The 22,585-nt window shown below is 44.7% G+C and overlaps 2 protein-coding genes across 2 annotated transcripts in view; one reads left to right on the top strand and one right to left on the bottom strand.

The window, feature by feature from the left end:
* The first annotated feature begins 956 nt into the window (after positions 1-956).
* On the top strand, positions 957-2,796 carry LOC127581741 (G-protein coupled receptor 12-like). Its single transcript, XM_052036420.1, is given in 4 exon segments — positions 957-1,120; positions 1,547-2,328; positions 2,331-2,356; positions 2,359-2,796. Coding segments are annotated over 3 exon segments (975 nt in total). The 5' UTR covers positions 957-1,120; positions 1,547-1,559; the 3' UTR covers positions 2,539-2,796.
* Positions 2,797-19,312: 16,516 nt separating this feature from the next.
* Positions 19,313-22,585, bottom strand: part of wasf2 (WASP family member 2) — a 35,343-nt gene continuing 32,070 nt past the window's right edge. The window contains exon 9 of the mRNA XM_052036654.1: positions 19,313-20,740. Coding sequence (XP_051892614.1) covers positions 20,586-20,740 — 155 coding nt within the window. The 3' untranslated portion in view covers positions 19,313-20,585. The remainder of the gene's footprint in view (positions 20,741-22,585) is intronic.

Here is a 22,585-nt window from a genome sequence, read left to right as displayed (position 1 = left end):
AATCGTACAGGTCAATTCATTACACAGTGCAGTTACATTGAGTTAGTACAAAGTGTATTGATGTAGTACAGGTAAAAACAGTAACAGTACAGAGTAAAGTGTCACAGCTACAGAGAAAGTGCAGTGCAATAAGGTGCAAGGTCACAACAAGGTAGATCGTGAGGTCATAGTCCATCTAATTTTATAAGGGAACCATTCAATAGTCTTATCACAGTGGGGTAGAAGCTGTCCTTAAGTCTGGTGGTACATCCCCTCAGGCTCCTGTATCTTCTACCCGATGGAAGAGGAGAGAAGAGAGAATGACCCGGGTGGGTGGGGTCTTTGATTATGCTGGCGGCTTCACCAAGGCAGCGAGAGGTAAAGACAGAGTCCAAGGAGGGGAGGCTGGTGTCCGTGATGCGCTGGGCTGTGTCCACAACTCTCTACAGTTTCTTGCGGTCCTGGGCAGAGCAGATGCCGTACCAAGCCGTGATGCATCCAGATAGGATGCTTTCTATGGTGCTTTTTGCACTATTTATCTTTGTAATTTATAAGAATTTTACATCCTTGCGCTGTACTACTGCTGCAAAACAACTCATTTCACATCACATAAGACACTGATAACAAATCTGATTCTGAACCCATCTGCACAGGGCGATCCCAGGAATGTTTCTGAGCGGTTAATCTGAACACAAGCTGATGTAATGCTTTTGCTAAAATTCTGTTAACCCCTCCTCGCGTTTGGATCGATGGACCCCGGCTAGTTTGCAAGCCCGGAGCATGCACTGCAGTGCAGCGACCTGCAGCCAGACCACCCCTCCCCGGGGCCGTCCGGAGCCCGCCAAGGGCGGGAGTCCCTGCTCGACTTTATGAATGAAGCTCGTTTGCATGCGGCGCGCGTCCCCGCCCCTGCCAGGTGCTGACGTCACCGAGGTGCCTGAGCCGGCGGCGCGCTTCCGGGAGCAGTGAGTCAGGGGCCGAGGTACTAAAGCAGGGAGCCTCCGCGGACGATGCAGAGAGCTCGGAGCCCCTGCCCGCTGCAAGCCCCGCTCTGCAGACCAGCCCGGAGCCCCTGCCCGCTGCAAGCCCCGCTCTGCAGACCCACCAAAGCAACTCCAATGTGCAACATCTGAACCAACAGGTAAATGCTCAGATTCCAAATAGGAGGATGCATTGATTGCAAAATAGAAGGGAAGGCTGCGAGTTACTGTCAGCGTTTTGATTTCTGGACGGTCCATGAACACTATTTCGTTATTCCTTTATTTTGCGCTATTTATTTTTTGTAATTTAGAGATCCTTGCACACTGTGCTGCTGCCGCAAATCAGCACCTTTCACGCCCGTCAGAATAAACCTGATTCTCAGTGAAGTATTTCCAACCGTAAACAAGATGCTGGGGTGCACCTTGTGTCTTGCAACGCTCTGAGTTTGCTGTTGCAGACTAGAGGACGTGGGGAGGGGGGGGGGGGGGATGCAATGCTTGCAGAAGCCTTGCAGAATAGACGGCAGAGATAAAGTGGTTTTATAAAATTCGGGGCAGTTTATAAAACCGGATTCACCTTGTTGCAGGTCGCGCCCGAGGATGAACGGGAACATCTCCAGGAACTCCACGGATGGCCGGTCCGGCTGGTTCGCGGCCAGTGGAGAGCGGGCAACGTTAGACTTGGCGGCGCAGGAACCTTCTCTCAACCCCTGGGACATTGTGCTGTGCGTCTCCGGGACCGTCATCTCCTGTGAAAACGCCATCGTGGTCGCGATCATCTTCTACACGCCGGCCCTGCGGACGCCCATGTTCCTGCTGATCGGGAGTCTGGCCACGGCGGACCTCCTGGCTGGGCTGGGACTCATCCTGCACTTTGTGTTCCTCTACTGCATCCGGTCGGAGGTGGTCAGTCTGCTCACCGTCGGTTTACTGGTCGCGTCGTTCACCGCCTCCGTGTGCAGCCTGCTGGCCATCACGGTGGACCGCTACCTGTCCCTGTACAACGCGCTGACCTACTACTCGGAGAGGACGGTCACCAGGTCTTACATTATGCTCATCCTCACCTGGGGCGTCTCGGTGAGCCTGGGGCTGCTGCCGGTGCTGGGTTGGAACTGTGTCCGGGACACGTCGCTGTGCGGCGTGGTCAAGCCGCTGACCAAGAACAACCTCATCATCCTGTCCGTCTCCTTCTTCATGGTGTTCGGGATGATGCTGCAGCTCTACATGCAGATCTGCAAGATCGTCTGCAGGCACGCTCACCAGATCGCCCTGCAGCGCCACTTCCTCGCCACCTCGCACTATGTCACCACCAGAAAAGGCATCTCCACGCTGGCTGTCATCCTGGGCACCTTCGCTGTGTGTTGGCTTCCCTTGCAATCTACTGCCTGATGGGAGACTAACAGTTTACCCCAGCCTGTACACGTACCTCACCTTCCTGCCGGCTATCTACAACTCCATGGTCAACCCAGTCATCTACGCCTACCGGAACCAAGACATTCAGAAGGTCCTGTGGACCGTTTGCTGCGGGTGCCTCTCATCCAAGCTCCCCTTTCGTTCCAGGTCGCCCAGCGACGTCTGACTGCACGGGGTGAGGGTGCCCGCCGATGAATACTGAGCCAAGGTCCGGACCCCGGCAGCTCCTCCAGTGTAAAATGTTGCACTACAAACCAAACCCGACATTGGGAAGTGAATGAGGGGTCTTGACACTGCTGTGTTTGCACATGGGACACACACGGACCAGCAACGGAATGCAAGGAAAACACTTTGTGTACTGTACTGGAATTTGCACATTTGTTTAAAAACAAACTATGAAATGTACCAGGCACTTTGAATTCAGTCCTTACCTGCACAACAGAGTTTATTGAAAATAGTCGTTTGTGATTTTTTTTTGAGATTTCAGATGTATTCTTGTTTACGATCATCAAATAAAAAGTCATGATTTGTGATAGAAACACAATGGTTTCCTCTCTAACTCCACAGTATCCCAATGATTAAATACATGAACAAACGGGTCAATATGTTGGAATTGGTTTACTATTGGCACATGTACGGACACAGTGAAAAGCTTTTGTTTGCACGCCATCCAGACAGATCATTCCGTACATCAGTACATTCAGGTAGTAAACAGGAAATAGGATATACAGTTGCAGAGAAGGTGCAGTGCAGGTAGACAGATAGACTGGGAGATGAAGAGCTCATCTTTTAGCGAAGGAGAGGTCCCTTCAGGAGTCTGAAATGCGAACATACCACATAACCCGCGATTCAACCTTAATAATTTATGTGGATTTATGGAATTCGTTGCCACATACAGCTGTGGAGGCCCGATCATTGGGGGTATTTAAAGAGGAGATTGATAGGTATCTAATTAGTCAGGGTATCAAGGGATATGGGGCAAAAGGCCGGGAATTGGGGCTAGATGGGAGAATAGTTTAGCTCATGGTGAGGTAGCATGGCAGACTCAATGGGCCGAATGTCTTGTGATCTTGTGATTGGATCAATAACATAAATACTTTGGGTTTTTGGTTGTAGATTTCCAGCACTGCGGTTAGCTTTATTACTTAAAAAAAAAGTCAGTGTTTGCCTGCAAAATATTTGGACATTTATCGGTTAAAACTACAGAGTGCAAAATGTGTGCCCTGGTAATACCTGTGTCAAAGGCTCAGGTAGGCCGACGCATGGCACACCTGGCGGTGCATGCAACCAGCACTGGAGTGAACGCTCTCTCCCGAACAAACCCATCAGCCCCAGAGACCTTCCTGGAAATCGTTGTACGTGATCCTTAACCCGCCGCCTCTTCCTGTAAACCCTACCTGTCCACAGTGATTACAAATAACATTTTCCACAATACATTCCGGTGCCAACTAACATTCTTGGTTGATTTTGAACATGTGAATTAACTCAAGGAAACGAAGCAGCCACATCCGGATGGCGGTGGCCCGCCCTCTCCCCACCACACCTGTAATCCCCTGATGTTGGCAGCTGTGGCGTGCTTGGCACCAGCTGAGGCACTGCCACTGGTTCCAGCCTCTCCCTCCCCTGGGCTCCCTCCACTGGGAGGGGCGGATCCCTCAGTCAGTGCTGCCCCGGGCTGAAGAACAGGTTGCAGGATCCCCGGGAGACCTCCACAGTGGGGCTGAGGTGGGAAGGAACCAGGAGATGTCCTGTACCGAGCGCAGGAACACGGTGCCCGGTCACAGGTTGGAGTTGACTCTGCTTCTGTTCCCTGGCCCGGGCTTGCCCCCTAACCCACTCCCCCCTCCTCCACCGGGACATTCCTTCCTCCCTCCCTCTCACCCAACAGCCGGTAGCAGCAACACGTCCTCGTTCAAAGCTGCATCATTTCACGGGGACCATCGGCCCCACCAACATCCGCAGACCAGGAGGAGTCCCCCACAGCTTTTCACTTGTTCCCATGTCAGCTGCCTGGTGTGAGGGCGAGAGAAAACTAAGCTGTTCGGAGCAGCTGAAGACATCCTTGATCCCCCGCCTCTGAAAGGAGTCCCTTACATCACATGGAAACCAATCACCCAATCTCAACACAAGCTCAGTTCGGCAAGACGGTCGGCATGGATGAGTTGGGCTGAAGGGCTGTATGACTCTTCCACTGTATCACAGCTCTTTCCCGCACCCCTTGATGCCTCTTGCGTCTAGAAATCCATCTGATCCCTCTCAATGCCTGGGGTCCAAAGAACCCAGAGGAGGAGAGGCAGGGAGCACAATTTGGGAGCAACACACAGGTGCTGGAGGAACTCAGCGGGTCAGGCAGCATCTGTGGAGGGAGATGGACAGTCGACGTTTGGGGTCCAGACCCTTTATCAGAACCAGGAGATCTCCCCTTCACAGGCCGATGAAGGGCCTCGACCCGAAACGTCCACTGTCCATCTCCCTCCGCAGAAGCTGCCTGACCCGCTGAGTTCCGCCAGCATCTTGTGTGTTGCTCCAGATTCCAGCATCGGCGTCTCTCCTGCTCAAACACAGTTTGGGAGCAAAAGTACTTCAGGGAAGAGATAAGCAAACCGGCCACTTCTACCCAGTCGTAGGGCAATGGGGGTGAAGACACTGCAGATGCTGGAACCTAGGACAAAAGCAGAACGGTAGAAGAGCTCAGCAGGTCGAGCAGCATCTGTGAAGGCAAAAGGTGTGAGTGGAGACTCTGCGTCAGGACTAAGAAGGAAGAGGAAAGGCTGCCAGTGTGGAATAGAACCTGGGGAGGGGACGGGGCTGGTAGGTGATAGGTGGAACCAGGCAGGGAGGGGATGATGATCAGATGGAACCAGTCGGGGGAGAGGGTGGGGAAGGTGAACAAGGGGGAGGAACAAACGAGGTGGACAGGTGAGTGTGTGAGGGAGGAGAGCACCGGGGGTGTGGGTTACCTGAAGCTGGAAAATTCAATGTTCAAACTACCCAAGTGGAATATGATAAGATAAGATAAGATATCTTTATTAGTCACGTACATTGAAACACACAGTGAAATGCATCTTTTGCGTAGAGTGTTCTGGGGGCAGCCCGCAAGTGTCGCCACACTTCTGGCGCCAACGTAGCACGCCCACAACTTCCTAACAAGTACGTCTTTGGAATGTGGGAGGAAACGGGAGCACCTGGAGGAAACCCACGCAGACATGGGGAGAACGTACAAACTCCTTACAGACAGCGGTGGGAATTGAACCCAGGTCGCTGGTTCTGTAAAGCATTATGCTCTCCGCTACACTACCGTGCCTGCCCTTGCAGAGGCCAACGCTGTTCTTCCAATTTGTGTTTGGCCTCACTGCAGCGGTGGGGAAGGGTGAGGACAGACGGGTCGGCGTGGGAATTGGGAAGGGGAGTTGCGATGATGGGCAATGAACAGCTTGAGATGGCTGTTGCGGACAGGGCACTGGGGCTCCTCGAAACAGTCTCCTCGTGCAGGATTCATGTTGGAGGCCGTGGAGGGAGATCTCCTAATGTGAAGAGTCTGTAATGGTCCAGGGGAATAGTGGCCTGGGTTGTTGGTGGAATTATAGTCAGCGGGGGGGTCTGGGCCGGGGTCAGGAGGCTGGCGTTTGTCCTCTGCAAAAGGTAGGGGTCAGTGCACCAGACTAGAACGGCACTTCCCTTGTCTGCGGGTTTGGTCAAGAGGAGAGAATTCTTGAACCGTGTGTGGGAGGCAGGATAACTGAGTTCCAGGGAAAGTAGAAACCGTTTGCTGAGCCAGTGAAAAAGAAATCAAATCCAACCAACGCTCTAGAGGTTCTCAGAGTGTCTGATCCCCTTGATGGATGAGGGTTAATGCGAGTCACTGTTACCTGTTGCACTGTTCCACCCCACCCCCCCCCCCCCCCCCCCCCCCCCCCCCCCCCCCCCCCCTCCCACCCAGGATCTCAGTTTATTCCCATTCACAACCTAGAGTGTCCCAGTGTTCTTGTACCTGCCCAGGGATGGAATGAAAGCCTTCTTCACTGTGATTGGCTTACAGGTCTTTTAGCGCCCTCCCAGCAGTAGAACTAACAGAGACATAGAGTCATACAACACAGAGACAGGCCCTTTGGACCTCCCTGCTGACCTTAAAACACCCATTTACACTAATCCTACTCTCACACATTTTATTCTCCCCACATTCCCATCATCCTGCCCCAGATTCTACCAACCACCTATACACTAGGGGCAACTTATAGTGGCCAACCAACCAACCCGCACATCTCAACCTAACAACATCTTAACCTACCAACCAGCGTCTCTTTGGGATGTGGGAAGAAACCAGGTCAACCAAAGGAAACGCACTTAGTCATGGGGAGAACGTGCAAACTCCACACGGACAGCAGCTCCACTGGATGTACCACTCTTCCACCCTTTTATAGATTGTATCATGACAACCAAATACAACAGAAAAGCTGATGCAACAGTGTCAAGTTGTTGACATTACAGAAGTATAAACCTAACTGTCTCTCCAAATTGCTCAAAGAAAGCACCAATAACATTAGGTCAATCAAATAACATAATTTTATCCAGTGTTTCATGGTCCCTCAATGTCTGTTCTGTCTGACTCCTTGACGTACAAAAGCCAGGTTCATTAGCTAGGCCAAGGAAAAGATTTCAAAATCAGCTGAGACAAGGAAACTTAATTACACAGCCTCCCTAGGTCAAAAAGAGTGTCAATCAAACACAAAGGAAGTAAAAATCATGCAGCCCCAGCAACTGAACAAAAGCAGAGACACAAAAGACTGCATGGGACTAGCTCGCTGGGCAACACAGGGATGAGTTGGGCCGAAGGGCCTGTTTCCATGCTGTATGAGTCTATGACTCTATGAGATGCTGGAATCTGGAACAAAAACAAACTGCTGGAGGAACTCAGCGAGTCAGGAAGCATCTGTGGAGGGAAATGGACAGTCGATGTTTTGGGTGTAGACCCTTTATCTGGACTGAAAGATAGAGGAGAGATAGTATAAAGAGGTGAGGGGAAGGGGTGGGACAAGAGCGAGCAGGCGAGAGGTGGGTCCAGGTGAAGAGGGGTGATAGGCAGGTGGAGGGGGGAGGGTGGGAATAGAAGTGCACGGTGTACTCTTTGATCCAATTTGAGTTTCGATATTCTATCCACAAAGAAACAAGTCTAATGTTCTGAAGACATGAACCAAAGACCATCAGGAGGTTCCAATAAATCCGTGGTAATATTTTGTTGAGAAAGAATTTCAATGGATATGATTGGATGTGAAATACATCCATTAAATCGTCCCAATCATGGAAATTTTACCCACTCACTCAGGACTTCCTGGTTTAAAAATATAACTTCTTACATCTCCTAAATGATAATTCAAAAGTTAATTACTTATTTTCAGTATAGTTAAGGTCCATTTCAAATATCACAAAGAAAATGTATTAAGCCATTCAAGCATTTGAAGTTGTCTACTGGGATAAATCTTTTAATCTACTTTGCTCACTGTGTGGAAACAGTCTACTTGGCTCGTCACATTAGCTGCCGTACTGGTGTAAGAACAGCACACTTCAGGCACTAGGATGGTGAAAATCCTGCAAAAAGACATCTGCACTGGACTAGGGTTTTGTACGGAAGACATCAGAGTTCAAGAGAATTCCTAGTATATGTCACTACCAAAGCTTACCGGATTAGACTGAATCCAGGTTAGATGTGTGACATTACTGTATATCTCTTGTTTATCGTATTACTGAATCAAAGACAAATGTGCATTTCTAGATTAACGGTAACAAACAATGCCCTCAGCGGCAGCCAAGGTTAAAACTTTGGCATCAAGTTGTAAAGCTCTCTGCAATATGTCATTGAGAGTCTCTATGACAGAAGCACTTTGTTTTTAAAGATAAACTTTGCCTGTTGCCTTGGTGATGGTTATGATGATTTGGTGATGTCGTTCATAGTTCTTCTCTCAGGTGGAATTGTCAACATAAATTGGGATTTAAGTTTACAGGGAAACTGATGTTGGTGGTTTTGATATGTTGTTCGGTCTGTGGCTGTGCATAAACAGCATGCTGCTTAATAAAGATATAAAGGCAAAATAAAGAGACTGTCACTTATAGAAAAGAACATGAAATGAATAAGAACTGGTAAATCTATGGTGCTCCACATATTATACCTCTCTGAAAAATCATTATCAATTCCATAATTCACCTTTCATCCAGAGCCTGAAATCCTTTATTTCTTCAGAAACAACTTTTTGATCAAGAAGTCACGGGAATGATTTTCACTTTAAGTGATCTCCCTTGTACCAATCCATAAATCTCGCACTTTTGACAAGTTCCGATAAACTAACAAATTTTCCTTTGAAATTGCATGGAATTTGAAGACTTCACCATCGAAGAGATTTGTTCCATCATCTCTGTCAATGAGGCAAAATTCTTGTTGATTTAGCCCAGTGGCAATGGGAATGAGGAAGTGCTCCTAAAGATGCAAAGGATGTGAAACAGACTCGTAATTTGAGAATTATGTTGTGTCTTTCATGTCATCAGGACCTCCTGAAGTATTTTATGTCCAACCCTCAAGTTTACACAATTAAATTCTTTGAAGTGCACTCTCTGTTGCAAACTGTAAGAAAGGCAGGCAAAAATGGGACTAGATTAGGTGGGAATCTTGGCCAGCATGGACCAGTTGGGCCGAAGAGCCTGTTTCCATGTTGTGTGACTGTGACTGTAAAAACGAGGTAGCTAATATTTATCATCAAACTGTTGAGCTGCTAGGAAGGAAGACATTGAAAATAATCTTCCTTTTCAATAATGGTAAATACTATAAATGGAGAAAATTTCCAACACTCTGGTTATTGAATTTCTTCCCTGGTGTCCGACCAACTTCCTTAATTTCTGAATGAAACATTACTTTTTAACAACATTTCAACCTTATAATTACATTTTGCATTTACAAACAGCAGTCTCCAATTATAAAGATGTCCTCCATAATATTTTAAGACATCTGGAAGAATCACAACTAAAGTAAGTAGTGTTTGAGTAGGATTACTATCTCTTTGATCGTCTCCCGAATTTGCGCATTCCAGCAAGGTGGACAAGTTAAACCCAGTGATTTACTTTCAATTTTCACCCAGGCGTTAATAGAAATTGGTTTGAACTTTGGCATCAGATTAAAGCAGTTATTATTAATTTGCGAATTAGGGGCAGGAGGATCCAGTCAACCCTTCAAACCTCCGCAGTTTAATACGATTATTGCTGGTCCGACTGCAATCTCAGTGTCACATTCCTGTCCATCCACAGAAAACTTTCTTCCCCCCCTTTCTATCTACTTCTGTTTTAAAAATATTCCAAGATTCTGCTTTCCTTTGAAGTAGAGAGTTCCAAAAACTCACAACTCTCTGAGGGACAAAGAATATCACCTCATTTCTTCATTCAATCCCTTATTTTTAAAGAGTGACCCCTAATTCTAAATTATTCTGCAAGAGGAAACATCCCCTCCACATCCACCCTGTCAAGACCCTGCAGGATGTTGTGTTTCAATTGAGTTCCCTCTCACCCTTCTACACTCCAGTGGATACAAGCCCCAACTGTCCAACCTTTCCTCATAAGACAACCCACCCATTACAAGCATCAATCTGGTAAACCCTCTCCAAATGCAATGAAACCCTTCCTTAAGTAAGCAGACCAGTACTGTGCCCAGTGTTGCAGATGTGGCCTCACCGATATCCTATAAAAGTAAAACGTAACTTTACATTTTTATTAGCGATAAACAATAACAATCTCCTATCCGGATGCATCATGACTTGGTACAGCAACTGCTCTGCCTGAGACCGCAAGAAACTGCAGAGAGTTGTGGACACAGCCGAGCACATCACAGAAACCAGCCTCCCCTCTATGGACTCTGTCTACACTTCTCACTGCCTCGGTAAAGCAGCCAACATAATCAAAGACCCCACCCACCCCGGACATTCTCTCTTCTCCCCTCTTCCATCAGGCAGAAGATACAAAAGCCTGAAAGCACGCACCACCAGGCTCAAGGACAGCGTCTATCCCACTGTTATAAGACTATTGAACAGACCTCTTGTACGATAAGATGGACTCTTGACCTCACAATCTATCTCATCATGGCCTTGCACCTTATTGTCTGCCTGCACTGCACTTTCTCTGTAACTGTAACACCTTATTCTGCATTCTGTTATTGTTTTCCCCTGTACTACCTCGATGTACTGAAGTGTTGAAGTGATCTATATGGATGGCATGCAATACTATTTTTTTCACTGTACCTTGGTACATGTGACAATAATAAACCTATTACCAATTACCAATCTATTAGCTTTCCTAATCACTTGCAGTACTCAAGTGAACCATGCACTGGGACCCCCAGATCACTCTGGGTCTCAGGGTTCTGCAATCTCTCACCACTTAAACAATGCACTTTGTACAAATCAGAATCAGAACCAGGTTTATTATCACTGACATGTGACGTGAAGTTTGTTGTTTTGCGGCAGCAGTACAGTGCCAAGACATAAAATCTATAAATTACAAAAATAAATAAATAGTGCAAAAAACAGAATAACGAGGTAGTGTTTGTGGGTTCATGGTTTGTTCAAAAATCTGATGGCGGAGGGGAAGAAGCTGTTCCTGAATCATTGAGTGTGGGTCTTCAGGCTCCTGTACCTCCTCCCTGATGGTAGTAACGAGAAGAGGGCATGTCCCGGGTGGTGAGGGTCCTTAATGATGGATGCCACCTTCTTGAGGCACCCCCTCTTGAAAATATTCTCGATGGTGGGGAGGGTGGTGCCCGTGATGGAGCTGGCTGAGTCTACCTCTGCAGCTTCTTGCGTTCCTGTGCATTGGAGCCTCCGTACCAGGCTGTGATGCAAGCAATCAGGATGCTCTCCATCGTACATCTATAGGAATTTGTAAGAACCTTTGGTGACATACCGAATCTCCTCAAACTCCTAACGAAGTAGAGCCACTGGCGCGCCTTCATGATTGCATCGATGTGTTGGGCCCAGGATAGATCCTCCAAGATGTTGACGCCCAGGAACTTGAAGCTGCTCACCCTTTCCACCGCTGACCCCTCAATGAGGACTGGTGTGTGTTCTCCCGACTTCCCCTTCCTGAAGTCCACAGTCAGTTCAGTCGAAGATCAGTGTTATCTAGGAATAGGAATTTAAAAAGATACACCAGAAAACGTTGTAACTATAAACAGATACGTCTTGAAATAATAGCGATGTGAATATCGGGATTTCCAGGGAACTACCCTCTCAGTTATTCTTCCTCTATCCTGCTCCCACGATGCAATGAAAGCAGAGTTCCTCGCTGATTTTTGCGATGAATTTCTACCATTTAGTCTGGAACAGGCCGTGAGATGATGTGAGAGGGCCCCAGCAATGGAGAGCTGTAGAATTATACATCCCAAAGTCACAGGCACACGCCATTTATGATGCTGCATCTCAAATTAATTATATACTGTATCACAAAATGATGTTCTCTGTAAGAAATGCATTAGGAAGACAATAAAAGTACTTTAAATCCATATATGTGAATTAAAACAACTGAAGGATGATGGTTTAATACTTTGATGTAACATGCAACATGGCATGCACATTCTCAGCCAGTACACATGGCAGGTATTAATGCAGAGATAGTAAAGCATTCCTTTACTAAAGTGCAGTAACACCAAATAGTTCACATTGGAGATTGGGATGGGTCAAAGCAACTGAAATTGATTAATATGCATTTTTTTCTGTAACTGAAGCGGTTTAAAGGATCTCACAGTTTCACACAAGGACTAGACTAAGAGTCATTCGTCTGGGAAAATGAGATTCCTAAATCGTCCACAACAGTAATTAGCAGGTCTACAGAGATCGCTCACACCTTGGACAACTATATTATTTTTGGAAAGGTTGTTTGGGAACTTCAAAGTCAAAAGTCAAAGTTGAGTTTATTGTCATCTGCACAAGTCCATGTGTGCACAAGTGCAATGAAAAACTTACTTGCAGCAGCATCACAGGCACAGAGCATCAGATACACAATATCCACAAGAAAAACATAAATTAAACATAAATTATACACAATTTTTACAAGAAAGAACACAATTGGAACAAAACTAAACAAAGTCCATGTTAGTGCAAAGTGGTCAAAGTGGTCATAGTTTTGCTAAACTGTAGTGATTGGGGTTTCGCCAGTTGGTTCAAGAACAGAATGGTTGAAGGCAAGTAGCTGTTCTTGAACCTGGTGATATGAAACTTTAGGCTTCTGTACCTCCTGCTCAATGGTAGCTGTGAGAAGATGGCATGGCTCAGATGGTGGGGATCTTTGATGAACTTCAGTGTACTAGATGTGCGACCCCCATCCCAAGAAGCAGACTAACTGACAATCCAAGAGGAAGACCACAAGGATTGCAAGGATGGAAGAGTTACATGGTTTAATGAAGGTTTGGATTTGAGGATGGAGTTAATTGTCAAACTGCAGGCGTGGTTACTAACAGGCAACACAAATCCACAGGAACAATTCCAGAACATTTTGTTCTCATCACCGCTCCCCACTTTCTCTATAATTTAAAACTCATTTCATTTTTAACTTTTCCCAGTCCTGATAAAGGGCAGTGACTTGTTTCTCTCTCCACAGACACTGCCTGACCTGCTGGGTGTTTCCAGCACTCCCCTGTTTTTAATTCACATTTCCAGCACCTAGGATTTTGCTTGTAAGTGGATGTTCATTAGTTTGGTGGATAAGTACAGGTTGTTCACTGATGAGGGGTCGTTTTCCACAATCAGTCCTGAGCTGGTTGTTCCAACTCTCTTTGGGATTGTTTACATGGAAGGCAATTATATTATTCCAATCCGTCATGTGCAGAAGGCTTCGACTCATTCCCAAGGGATGAACAGCAGACAGATTCTGCTGAGAACAACAAGTTGTGTTTGTAAGGTGCCTTTAACATATGAAATTGCCCTAGTTCTTTTTTGGAATATCACCAATGGAATTTGAACCAAGTGACATCAGGATATATTAGTGAAAATTGACCAAAAACGTGTCCAAATGGGTAAGTCATAAGGGGTGTTTCAAAGGAATAAAGAGGTTGTCAAGTGGAGATGTTTAGGGAGGGAATTCCAGAGTTTATGGAACGACTACAATCAGGGGGAATCAAGAAGTTATAAATGGAGGACTGCGGCGATCACTGAAGTTTGTGAGGCTGCAGTGAAGTGGAGAAGCCAGCTCAAAAAGGAATTTGAAATCAAGAGTAGGAATTTTAAAATCAAGGTGTTAATTGGCTGGGAGCCAGCAAGGATCACCACACACAGCGTGACAGTAAGTGAGGTTGGTGGACAGTTTGGACCGCAGAGTTTTGGATGGACTCAGGTTGATGGAGGATGGAAGGAGGGAGGCTGGCCAGGTGTCCTTTGGAATGGCAAGGAAGGCCTGGGCAGAAGTTTCATCAACATGTGAGGTGAGGCAGGGGCAGAATAGGGTGATGATACTGAGGTAAAGATAGGTGGCTTTGACATAGGACAGAGGTGGTCTAAAGATCCTCTTGTGAATTGTCAGGGAAGAACATTTAGATCAAAGGGACAGGAATTTTAAGATTTCCCAGGATATTTTAAGATTCACCATTTTTAACAATAGGTTTTTACATTATCAGATGTATTTTCTGTATATAACGTCACAGTTAATGTGATTGGCAATGAATTCTAATTTCAATATTTGAGCTTCCCCTGGAGTAGTTTCAAACAAAATTTGATCCAATATCTCAGTTCACATTTAGTATTGGCAAGTATCACTGCACAATGCACCCTTTGAAAGTTTGATTATCTACCAACTCATGTGGCAAGCATAAAGATCCTAAGAACATCTGTATTGAATTCAGGCAGGTTGTAAGGAAATTGATCCAATCCAGTGTTAGTATTTTCCGCTCTCCATGTGGTGAGGTCTGACTGTCCTTTCAAGTCGACTCTGACATCTCCATCTTCGATTAATTCTGTTGGGTTCATCACATCCATTAGATAGCAGCTCATTCTCCTGAGTAATTTTATGCCCCTGATTTCCTGTAGTTTCCTTCCAGTTTACACATTGTTAACTATTTACAAAAAGTACACAATATCCACCCTGGTAAATGTAGCAGATTTGCTGAAAAGAAAGGTACATTAAACCAAAGAGGGAACTAGGTTTTGGTTGGATTGAATGGAATCTGAGGCAGTAATGTTGAATCAAATTCCCACCCCACACCCCCCAAAATGAAAATCAAAAAAAACCTGCAGATGCTGGAAATCCACCCACACCCAAAATATTGGAGAGACTGCAGATGTTGGAATCTGGAGCAACACACAAAATGCTGGAGGACCTCAGCGGGTCAGGCAGCATCTGTGGAGGGAAATGGACAGTCAACTTTTTGGGTCAGGCCCAAATGACCTGAAACGTCGACTGTTCATTTCCCCCACAGACGCTGCCTGACCCGCTGGGTTTCTCCAGCTTTTTGTGTGTCACACCCAAAACATTGACCATTTCTCTTTCCACTGATGCTGCCTAATTTGGTAAGTTTTTCCAGCATTTTCTCTTGCTTTCACCTTCCAGTTTGATGGACCCAGCAGTACTTGCCTGCACACCCAATAGAAACAGTTAATTCTTTCAAAACTACACAGCAATCTGTTCTGTCCACAGCAGCTACACAATGATGCAAAATGAGCAACATTACATAGCAAACGATCCTTTCCCTCTCACAGGAGATTACAGGGAAGGGGAAGAGGCAAAAGAGGAGGAGGTATTTACTTAAGAAACCGCAGCTAGCAAGATACGGACTGGCTAGACCTCTCGTCAGTTAGACATGTTTGTAAAGGTCTTACACTAAAATACATCCTGAGCAGTAGGGAATTTTCTACAGTGAATTAAGGCATTTCTTATTTTACTTCCAAAAGATCCCCAAATCTAAAGTATGTTACATACAAATATTTGAGCTAGGAGCAGGATTCAACCCCTTGAGCTTGCATTGTGGCTACTTGACAATAACCTTAACCACGTCTAGCTGTCCTTTTGTAATGTCACACCTTTGCTTAACAAGAATTTATATTACATTTCTTTATTAGTCACATGTACATCTAAACACACAGTGAAATGCATCTTTTGCGTAGAATGTTCTGGGGGCAGCCCGCAAGTGTCGCCACATTTCCGGCACCAACATAGCATGCCCACAACTTCCTAACTCGTACGTCTTTGGAATATGGGAGGAATCCGGAGCACTCGGAGGAAACCCATGCAGTCACGGGGAGAACGTACAAACTCCTTACAGACAGCGGCAGGATTTGAACCCGGGTCGCTGGTGCTGTAAAGCGTTACGCTAACCGCTACACTACCGTGCCTGCCCATTTCCCTTTGTATTAAAAGTATCCAGTCTTTGCTTCTACTGCCCTTTGAGAAAGAGGATTCCAGACTCACGATCCTTGGGACAAAACTTTCATCTCATCTCTGTCTTTAATAGGTGACCTTTTATTTTTAAACAGTGACCCCTGGTTCTGGAACTTTGCAACAGCAGATAAAACCCAAAAGAGCAGCTCTCAGTTCCAAAAGAACAGATAAATACTGCAGAGAGAAGCTTAACAGAAAGGAAGTGCAATATTTTACTATCATTGCAAACTAACCAAGCGAATTAGACTGTGCTTAAGTGTTTCAGCAAACACACTCTGATTTCATTTGATAATTTGTGCTTGGAGAAGTCTGTAGCATTAGCTCCCTCCTGCCATTTTCACATCTTAAGTTATCCTCAGCCCTGTCAAAAGATAGAATGTTATTAAAACAGGAGCATAGGGTTATACACCACAGAACCAAGCCCCTCGGCCCAACTCGTCCATGCTAACTAAGGTGTCTGCTGGTCCCATTTGGCCAGGTTTGGCCCATATCCCTCTAAACCTTTCCTGTCCATGTACCTGTCCAATGTCATTTAAGATCTTCAAGAGTGCTCTGGATGTACAATCTAGTCTCTTCAGTTTTGCTTAAATCAAAACATTCCTGTTTCACTATTAGTGTCATTGCTACTTCACCTGTCACCAAATGAATCAGATTTGTGCCGCAGCATTGCCCTCCAGAGGCAGAAAAACAACATTACGTATCTGCACCCCATCCGAATCGACTCACAGTCAATGCCAGCCTCGACTGCTACAATGAAATGACAAGAGGGTTGATGACCAAGCACAACATGCAAGGACCTTATCATCAATGTAACAAAGTACTACACTTCAATGACAGCAAATAAATCCATAGGTCTGAAATGCAATGTAACTTCAGAAGCTGAAGTCAGTCCATGACTACCTAGGGAAAAGTGAATATGCCAAGGAAAACTCTTCAAATTTGCACTTACACTGCTGCTTAAATAATGTTTGGCTGCTTTCTTGAAGCAAGATTTAGATTAATGTGAAGTGTTTGGAGAACCAAGTGGCAATGTTTAATAATGGGCACAGGATATACTGAAATTGCCTCTCCTTATAGCTACAACAATTAAGGAAGATATAGTAATTATCATAGAATTGTACAGCCCAGAACCAGGACGAGGGCCACCTTGGGTACGTTTTCTCCCCTCTCTCTGCAGTTTTGCATTGCTCCATCCAGGCACGATACCCTTCTCCTAGGGAATCAAGACAGGAGATGGCTTTGGGTGACTGCTGCAGCACAGGAGCTGGTGAAGAATCACACCTGTGCCACACACAGCACCTGACGACCACGTTCTTTCCTACAATCAAGAGAGAGCACTACTTCCACACTTCAGTTTCAATTTGGCTTTACACTCCACCCAGGTCTCGGTGAATACCTCCACTCCTCCCAGTTACAGTTCCAAGGCTCTCATGCACTCAGACCCGACTGTGAAGGGATCGATCGGAGGAGTTGCCAGAGAACATGACCTCACATTTGCTGTCATTGACTCTCGTCCCCAAGGCCAATCTGAACTGGTTGCAGATTCTCATCAGCCTGGGGGCCAATAGTGGCATTGAGCAGAAGACAGTGATGGTGTCCACGCACGGGAAGGCTTTGGTACAAGTGCCTCTGCTGCCTGGGATGGTCAGCCACTCTTGTGCCTGTGCCCATCCTGATGGATTAAGGAAAAGACTCTTTAAAAACATACAAACAAGATAGACAGGAGAGCACTCCTGGATTCCAGACTTGATCAATTAATTTGGACTGTGCTGTTGAGGTTGATGTTGAGCAATCATATCCTGGTGTTAAGGTTCATTATATACTGCACATGTGCAATATTCTATTAAAAACCTTCCTCTAATCCAAGCAATGGCATTGAACAGAATCTTCACATTTTACACAAGGTTGCTCACCAATTTCTGATCTCCTCCCTCTCCCCCTGCTGCTTGTAGCTGAGTTTTTTTGTTTACACACACAACTTACACCAATGAAAATTCGTAACAAATTGTAGGGCATGAAACATCGTGCGTCGTTACTGTCTCGATATCAACCTTCCAAGGCTTGTTTTACAAAAGGGCGCCCTGTACCCAACGCATTAGCAAAGTTCACCAGAGTTGCAGATAATTTGATTCTTGAATAGCCGATGTGGTAAAACCTTAAATGAGCTTAATGTCACCAGTTATCCTAAAATGGACCCAGGTTCAAAAAAAATGCTCAGCTTCAAATCTAATTAATTAAAACCAAATACACCGGATGCAAATTGTTGACATTTTCTATCCCAAATCTTCATTCTTTTTCCCCTTATGTATGTTTCTCTGAAACAATAGGCTCACCTGCAACAAGTTATTTAAGCCACAAGACACAAAAGAGCCTTTCATAGAACTCACTTCATTGTTTCAGGATCCTCAAAAGCACTTCACACCAGAAGAACTTGAGATGTGGTCACCGTGATCCAGGACAAAGCAACAGGTAACTTGTATACAGCATGTTCTCACAATGGGATAACTGACCTGACAGCTAGTCTTGCTTGTATTGGTCACGATATTAATCATAAGCCTGGACTGTGGGGGACTTGCTTTCTCATTCTTCAAGTATCAATGAATTCCTTGTATTTCCCACTAGGCAGATAAACCTTGCTGTAGTATTGCATTTGAAAAATAACTGGCTAAAATTGGGGAATGTCAGTAGTTATGCCATGAAAAGTGAGCTTTAAAAATTGTTCACAGCACTGTTTTTATATTAGAAATAATTTGTATCTGGTGCATTTGTTTTAATTAATTAGATTCAAGGCTGAACATTTTTAAACCTGGATCCATTCCAGGATAACTGGTGATACCATGCTCACTGAGAGTTGTATTATGTCTGCTTTTCAAGAATTTTGGGTGAAATTTAAAAAAAAATTTGTTTAATCTTTCAGATTTTGAATACTTCTGAAGTTCAGGGACATACAGAAGCATTCCAAAAGCTTGATAGCTTTGAGGTAGCAAAGCTGGGAAGTTTGCCATCAGTTAAAGGTTTGTACAGCAGTTTTAAAGTGGAGCTTGTTCAGGTCCACACATGTGAGCTCCTTACCCCCAGAGGAGTGGAAAGGTTGTATCACTGGAGGTTATTAAATCTTTGGAGGGTCAGGTAATGGAGGCCTAGGTGGATCAGCTGTGATCATATTGAATGGTGGGGCAACATCCAAAAAAGCTGGAGGAACTTAGCGGGTCAGGCAGCATCTATGGAATGAAATGGAGAGTCAACGTTTTGGGTCCAGTCCTGATGAAGGGTCGTGACCCAAAATGCCGAAAGGCTGAGTTCCTCCAGCTTTTGTTGTGTGTTGCTCCAGATTTCCAGCATCCGTAGTCGTGTCTCCATGTTGAACAGTGGGGTGGGCTGGAGGGGCCAAGTGGCCTACTCTTGCTCTTGTTTTCTTGCAACTCAATTTCCGAACACCTTTGTTGTAAAGGTTGACGGACAAATGTTGATGGACAGCTGTGCCTCAACCACAATGGAAAAATTAATAAATGTACATGTTGGAAAAAAATCAAATCAATTAAGTATTACTTTGTTGGTAATCATTTATTTCAAGACTTGGAGATCCATAGCAAACTTTAGTTACATACAGTCCTAATTAAATACATTCTTGCAGGTATTTCTGTGCACATTTACCTGGAGTAATCCAAGAAATCAAATGCCATTCCCCACGTCTGAACAACAAAGAGGGGAGGAAATTATAAAAATATTAACCCAGCTATATGATTATGAATGCATATTGTTACAAAATTTTATCCCAAAGCACAATGAAAATAATCTGGTAAGTTTCGATCATGGCATTTTGAATCCTATTAATTGTGTTAAACATAATGATCAACCTTCTGTTAGTTTTGACTAGTGCTAAACTTGCATAGTTTGTCAGTGAAGCTCTCTCTTCACAACTGATTACTAAATGATTGCATAAGCAAGATGTAGAAACACCTATAAATTGATGTAAACAGAGCAAAGGTTAAATTGCAGTACTCTCATATGTTTAGAGTCATTTTTGGGTTGACCAGAAGGTTCCTTTCGTAAAGTTACCAGTGTACATCTCCAGGCAATTAATACAAGTGATTGGTACCTGCTTTGGCACCACATTGCCACATTAAAAAAATATGATTAAAGTCAGGAGATTTCTACAAAGGACAGGTTCCATTTAAAATTTTGTTCTATAAAGCACTTTGGTGATGTTGCTAATTACACAATAGACAAATTGGTTTGATTGCTCCGAGATTTATTACGTCTATAGCAACATTTAAAAAATATATAAACCTGATCAGCACTAACAAGTATGTGAATATGGACTCTATTATAACCGCATATACAATTTATTTACTGTGTGCAGATTACAGAATTTCATTCTAACTACAGTATTTGATTAAAAAGCAGAATACCATTAACAAAAATATTGGCTGATAAATACAATATTCCATTTTCTGGATAATCATGTGCACTGCAAGTCTAGAACAAGGCAGCAAACTGTTTCCATTTTAATAATCCAGTGATTTGTAACACGTTTATATTTCTCCCTGCTGAAACGCTTGTACAAACAGTACACACACTGAACTCTACCTGCACAAGTTTATCTTACTGCTTTGTAAATGTGGCACTTCATCTTACATACTTCTCATAATAATGCCAAGTGTTTCCTTGTCTGACATCTTCCCATCGGATTCACAGCCTGTGCAAATAATACATTAGAGTACTACACCTGTGTGTAAAGGCATTGTCGGGAAAGGTTTGGCTTTTTAAACGGAAGAATTTTGGCTGCTGGTGATTAGCGGGTTGGCATAGCTCAGCTTAGTCGGACCACTCCTCATCATCAAATTCCGATTCTTCGGAATCACTGTACTCGACTGCTATGCGCCGTGACAAGATTGTGGCCACATCATTTCCAACATGGTCCCGCTTTTCCTCTTGTTCTCTTTGCTCTTCAACTTTACGAAGTTGGAAGCCTATTGAATAAATATTAGGTTTGAGGCATTGGCTTTATCCCTTATATTAAAAACATACACTACCCCACTCAGACTTGCCTTGATCCTTAGATCAAACACAATGCAACAGCATTTTAAAAAGACACTAGCCCCCCTCAAATTGCACTGGGGTCAGATTATGCTGCCGTCTTGACAATTTGTTAAATTTTACATTTTTATAATGAAAGCTGTCACAAGCAAAAGTAATGCAAAATAATATTCAAAAATGTTTATAACAAAAGCATGCACAATTAGTAACATTAAGCTGAAGGTGAATGTAGGTTTATCTACCTAGCAATGCAGTTTTACAGTTTACTGACATGACTGTGCCAAAACCGTCCCATAAATACACCTTGGCTAACTCTGATATGTCACTTTACCATTCATCTAGACTGGAGTATTGTGAAAGTACAACCGAGTATTCAGTTACATCTCCACAAAAGCGAACAACTTTTGCAGATGCTTTCAACTAAATTCTCTCATTCATCATTGAAGAGTATTTCAATTTTATGGACATCCCACTAGCACATTAACTTGGTATAATTTAGGGGGTATCAACCCAGCCCTCTTGCTTGGATTGCTGCAAATAGAGTCATTGTTTTCCTGTCCCTGCTCATCCTTACTCTCTCCTTAACCAATGGGCTCTGCTTGTCTGCAAACGCACTGGGGTTACTCTTGCCCCAAAACTCAGGCTCCAAACGCTCTACTCCCAAGAGGGTCCAGGATTCCTTCTACATTCTGAACCCAGAATCAATACTCTCAACAATATTATGTAGCTTTAAGTTAAAGGTAGTAGTAGATCAAAGGAAAAGGCATGCAATGTTGCCGAAGCAGTAAGCTTAAGGATTGGGTAAATTTCAGAATTCAGTAAAGGACCAAGGGACTGAAAAGGAAATGCAGCAAATTGGAGTAGTGTAGTAAATAAAATTAAAATCGTAAGAGCTTCTATAGATAAAGGAAAGGATTAGTTACATCAATGTGAACCCTCTTGACTACAATCACATTTCCTGCTATTGAACAAGAATCCAGGTGGTAGGAGTAGGCTACCTATTCTGCCCTACCAGTCATTATGACCATGGCTGATCAGTACCAGGCATCCATTTCTCTTCTGCGCCGGTTCCCCATAGCCCTCCATTCCCCCACCCTTCAAAAATGTACTTCCTCCTCTTTAAATACTTTGTGATCCATCCTCCACAACCCTCTGGCGTAGAGAATCCAAAGATTTACCAATGCTCTATGAGAAATTCCTACACAACTCAGTTTTAAATGGCTGCCACCTTATCTTGTAACTATGGAAGTTCTGCAAATGTGACCTTATGACACCCAGTGGCAAGTCTCCACCAAAAACAAATCTGTTAGATATTCTCAGAGGATACCATTGATCTGTTATACCCCATCCTCTTGAAACAAAACATGTAAATTAAGAGATCCTTCAGCATTATTGGTGCTCAAAGTATCATGTTAATCGCTGTGTTCTACGCGCGAGGTGAAAGCCATGAAAAGTGCTCTACATTTCACTGTGTATAAAAGCCACCAACTTTAGGGAACTGTAAAACGTGATACACATCGTCTCCACTGTCACCCTCTCCCCCCAGCTCACTCCACCTGCCTGCTCCATCTAAACCCACCCCATCACTCCCCCTCTCCCTCCCCCACCTTGCTCCATCTGCCCATCATCCTTCACCCAGCCTCAGTCCCCCCTCTCCCCCTCTCCCCTTTATGCCGGCAATCTCCACTCTCGGTCCCGATGGAGGGCCTCATCCCAGAACATTGACAATTCCCTGCCCACCACAGATGCTGCCCGAGCCACCCGAGTTCCTCCAGCAC

Source organism: Pristis pectinata, chromosome 22, assembly GCF_009764475.1.
Source record: "Pristis pectinata isolate sPriPec2 chromosome 22, sPriPec2.1.pri, whole genome shotgun sequence".
NCBI lineage: Eukaryota > Metazoa > Chordata > Chondrichthyes > Rhinopristiformes > Pristidae > Pristis > Pristis pectinata.
Note: the sequence above shows the minus strand (reverse complement) of the source record. Positions and strands in the feature narration are given on the sequence as shown.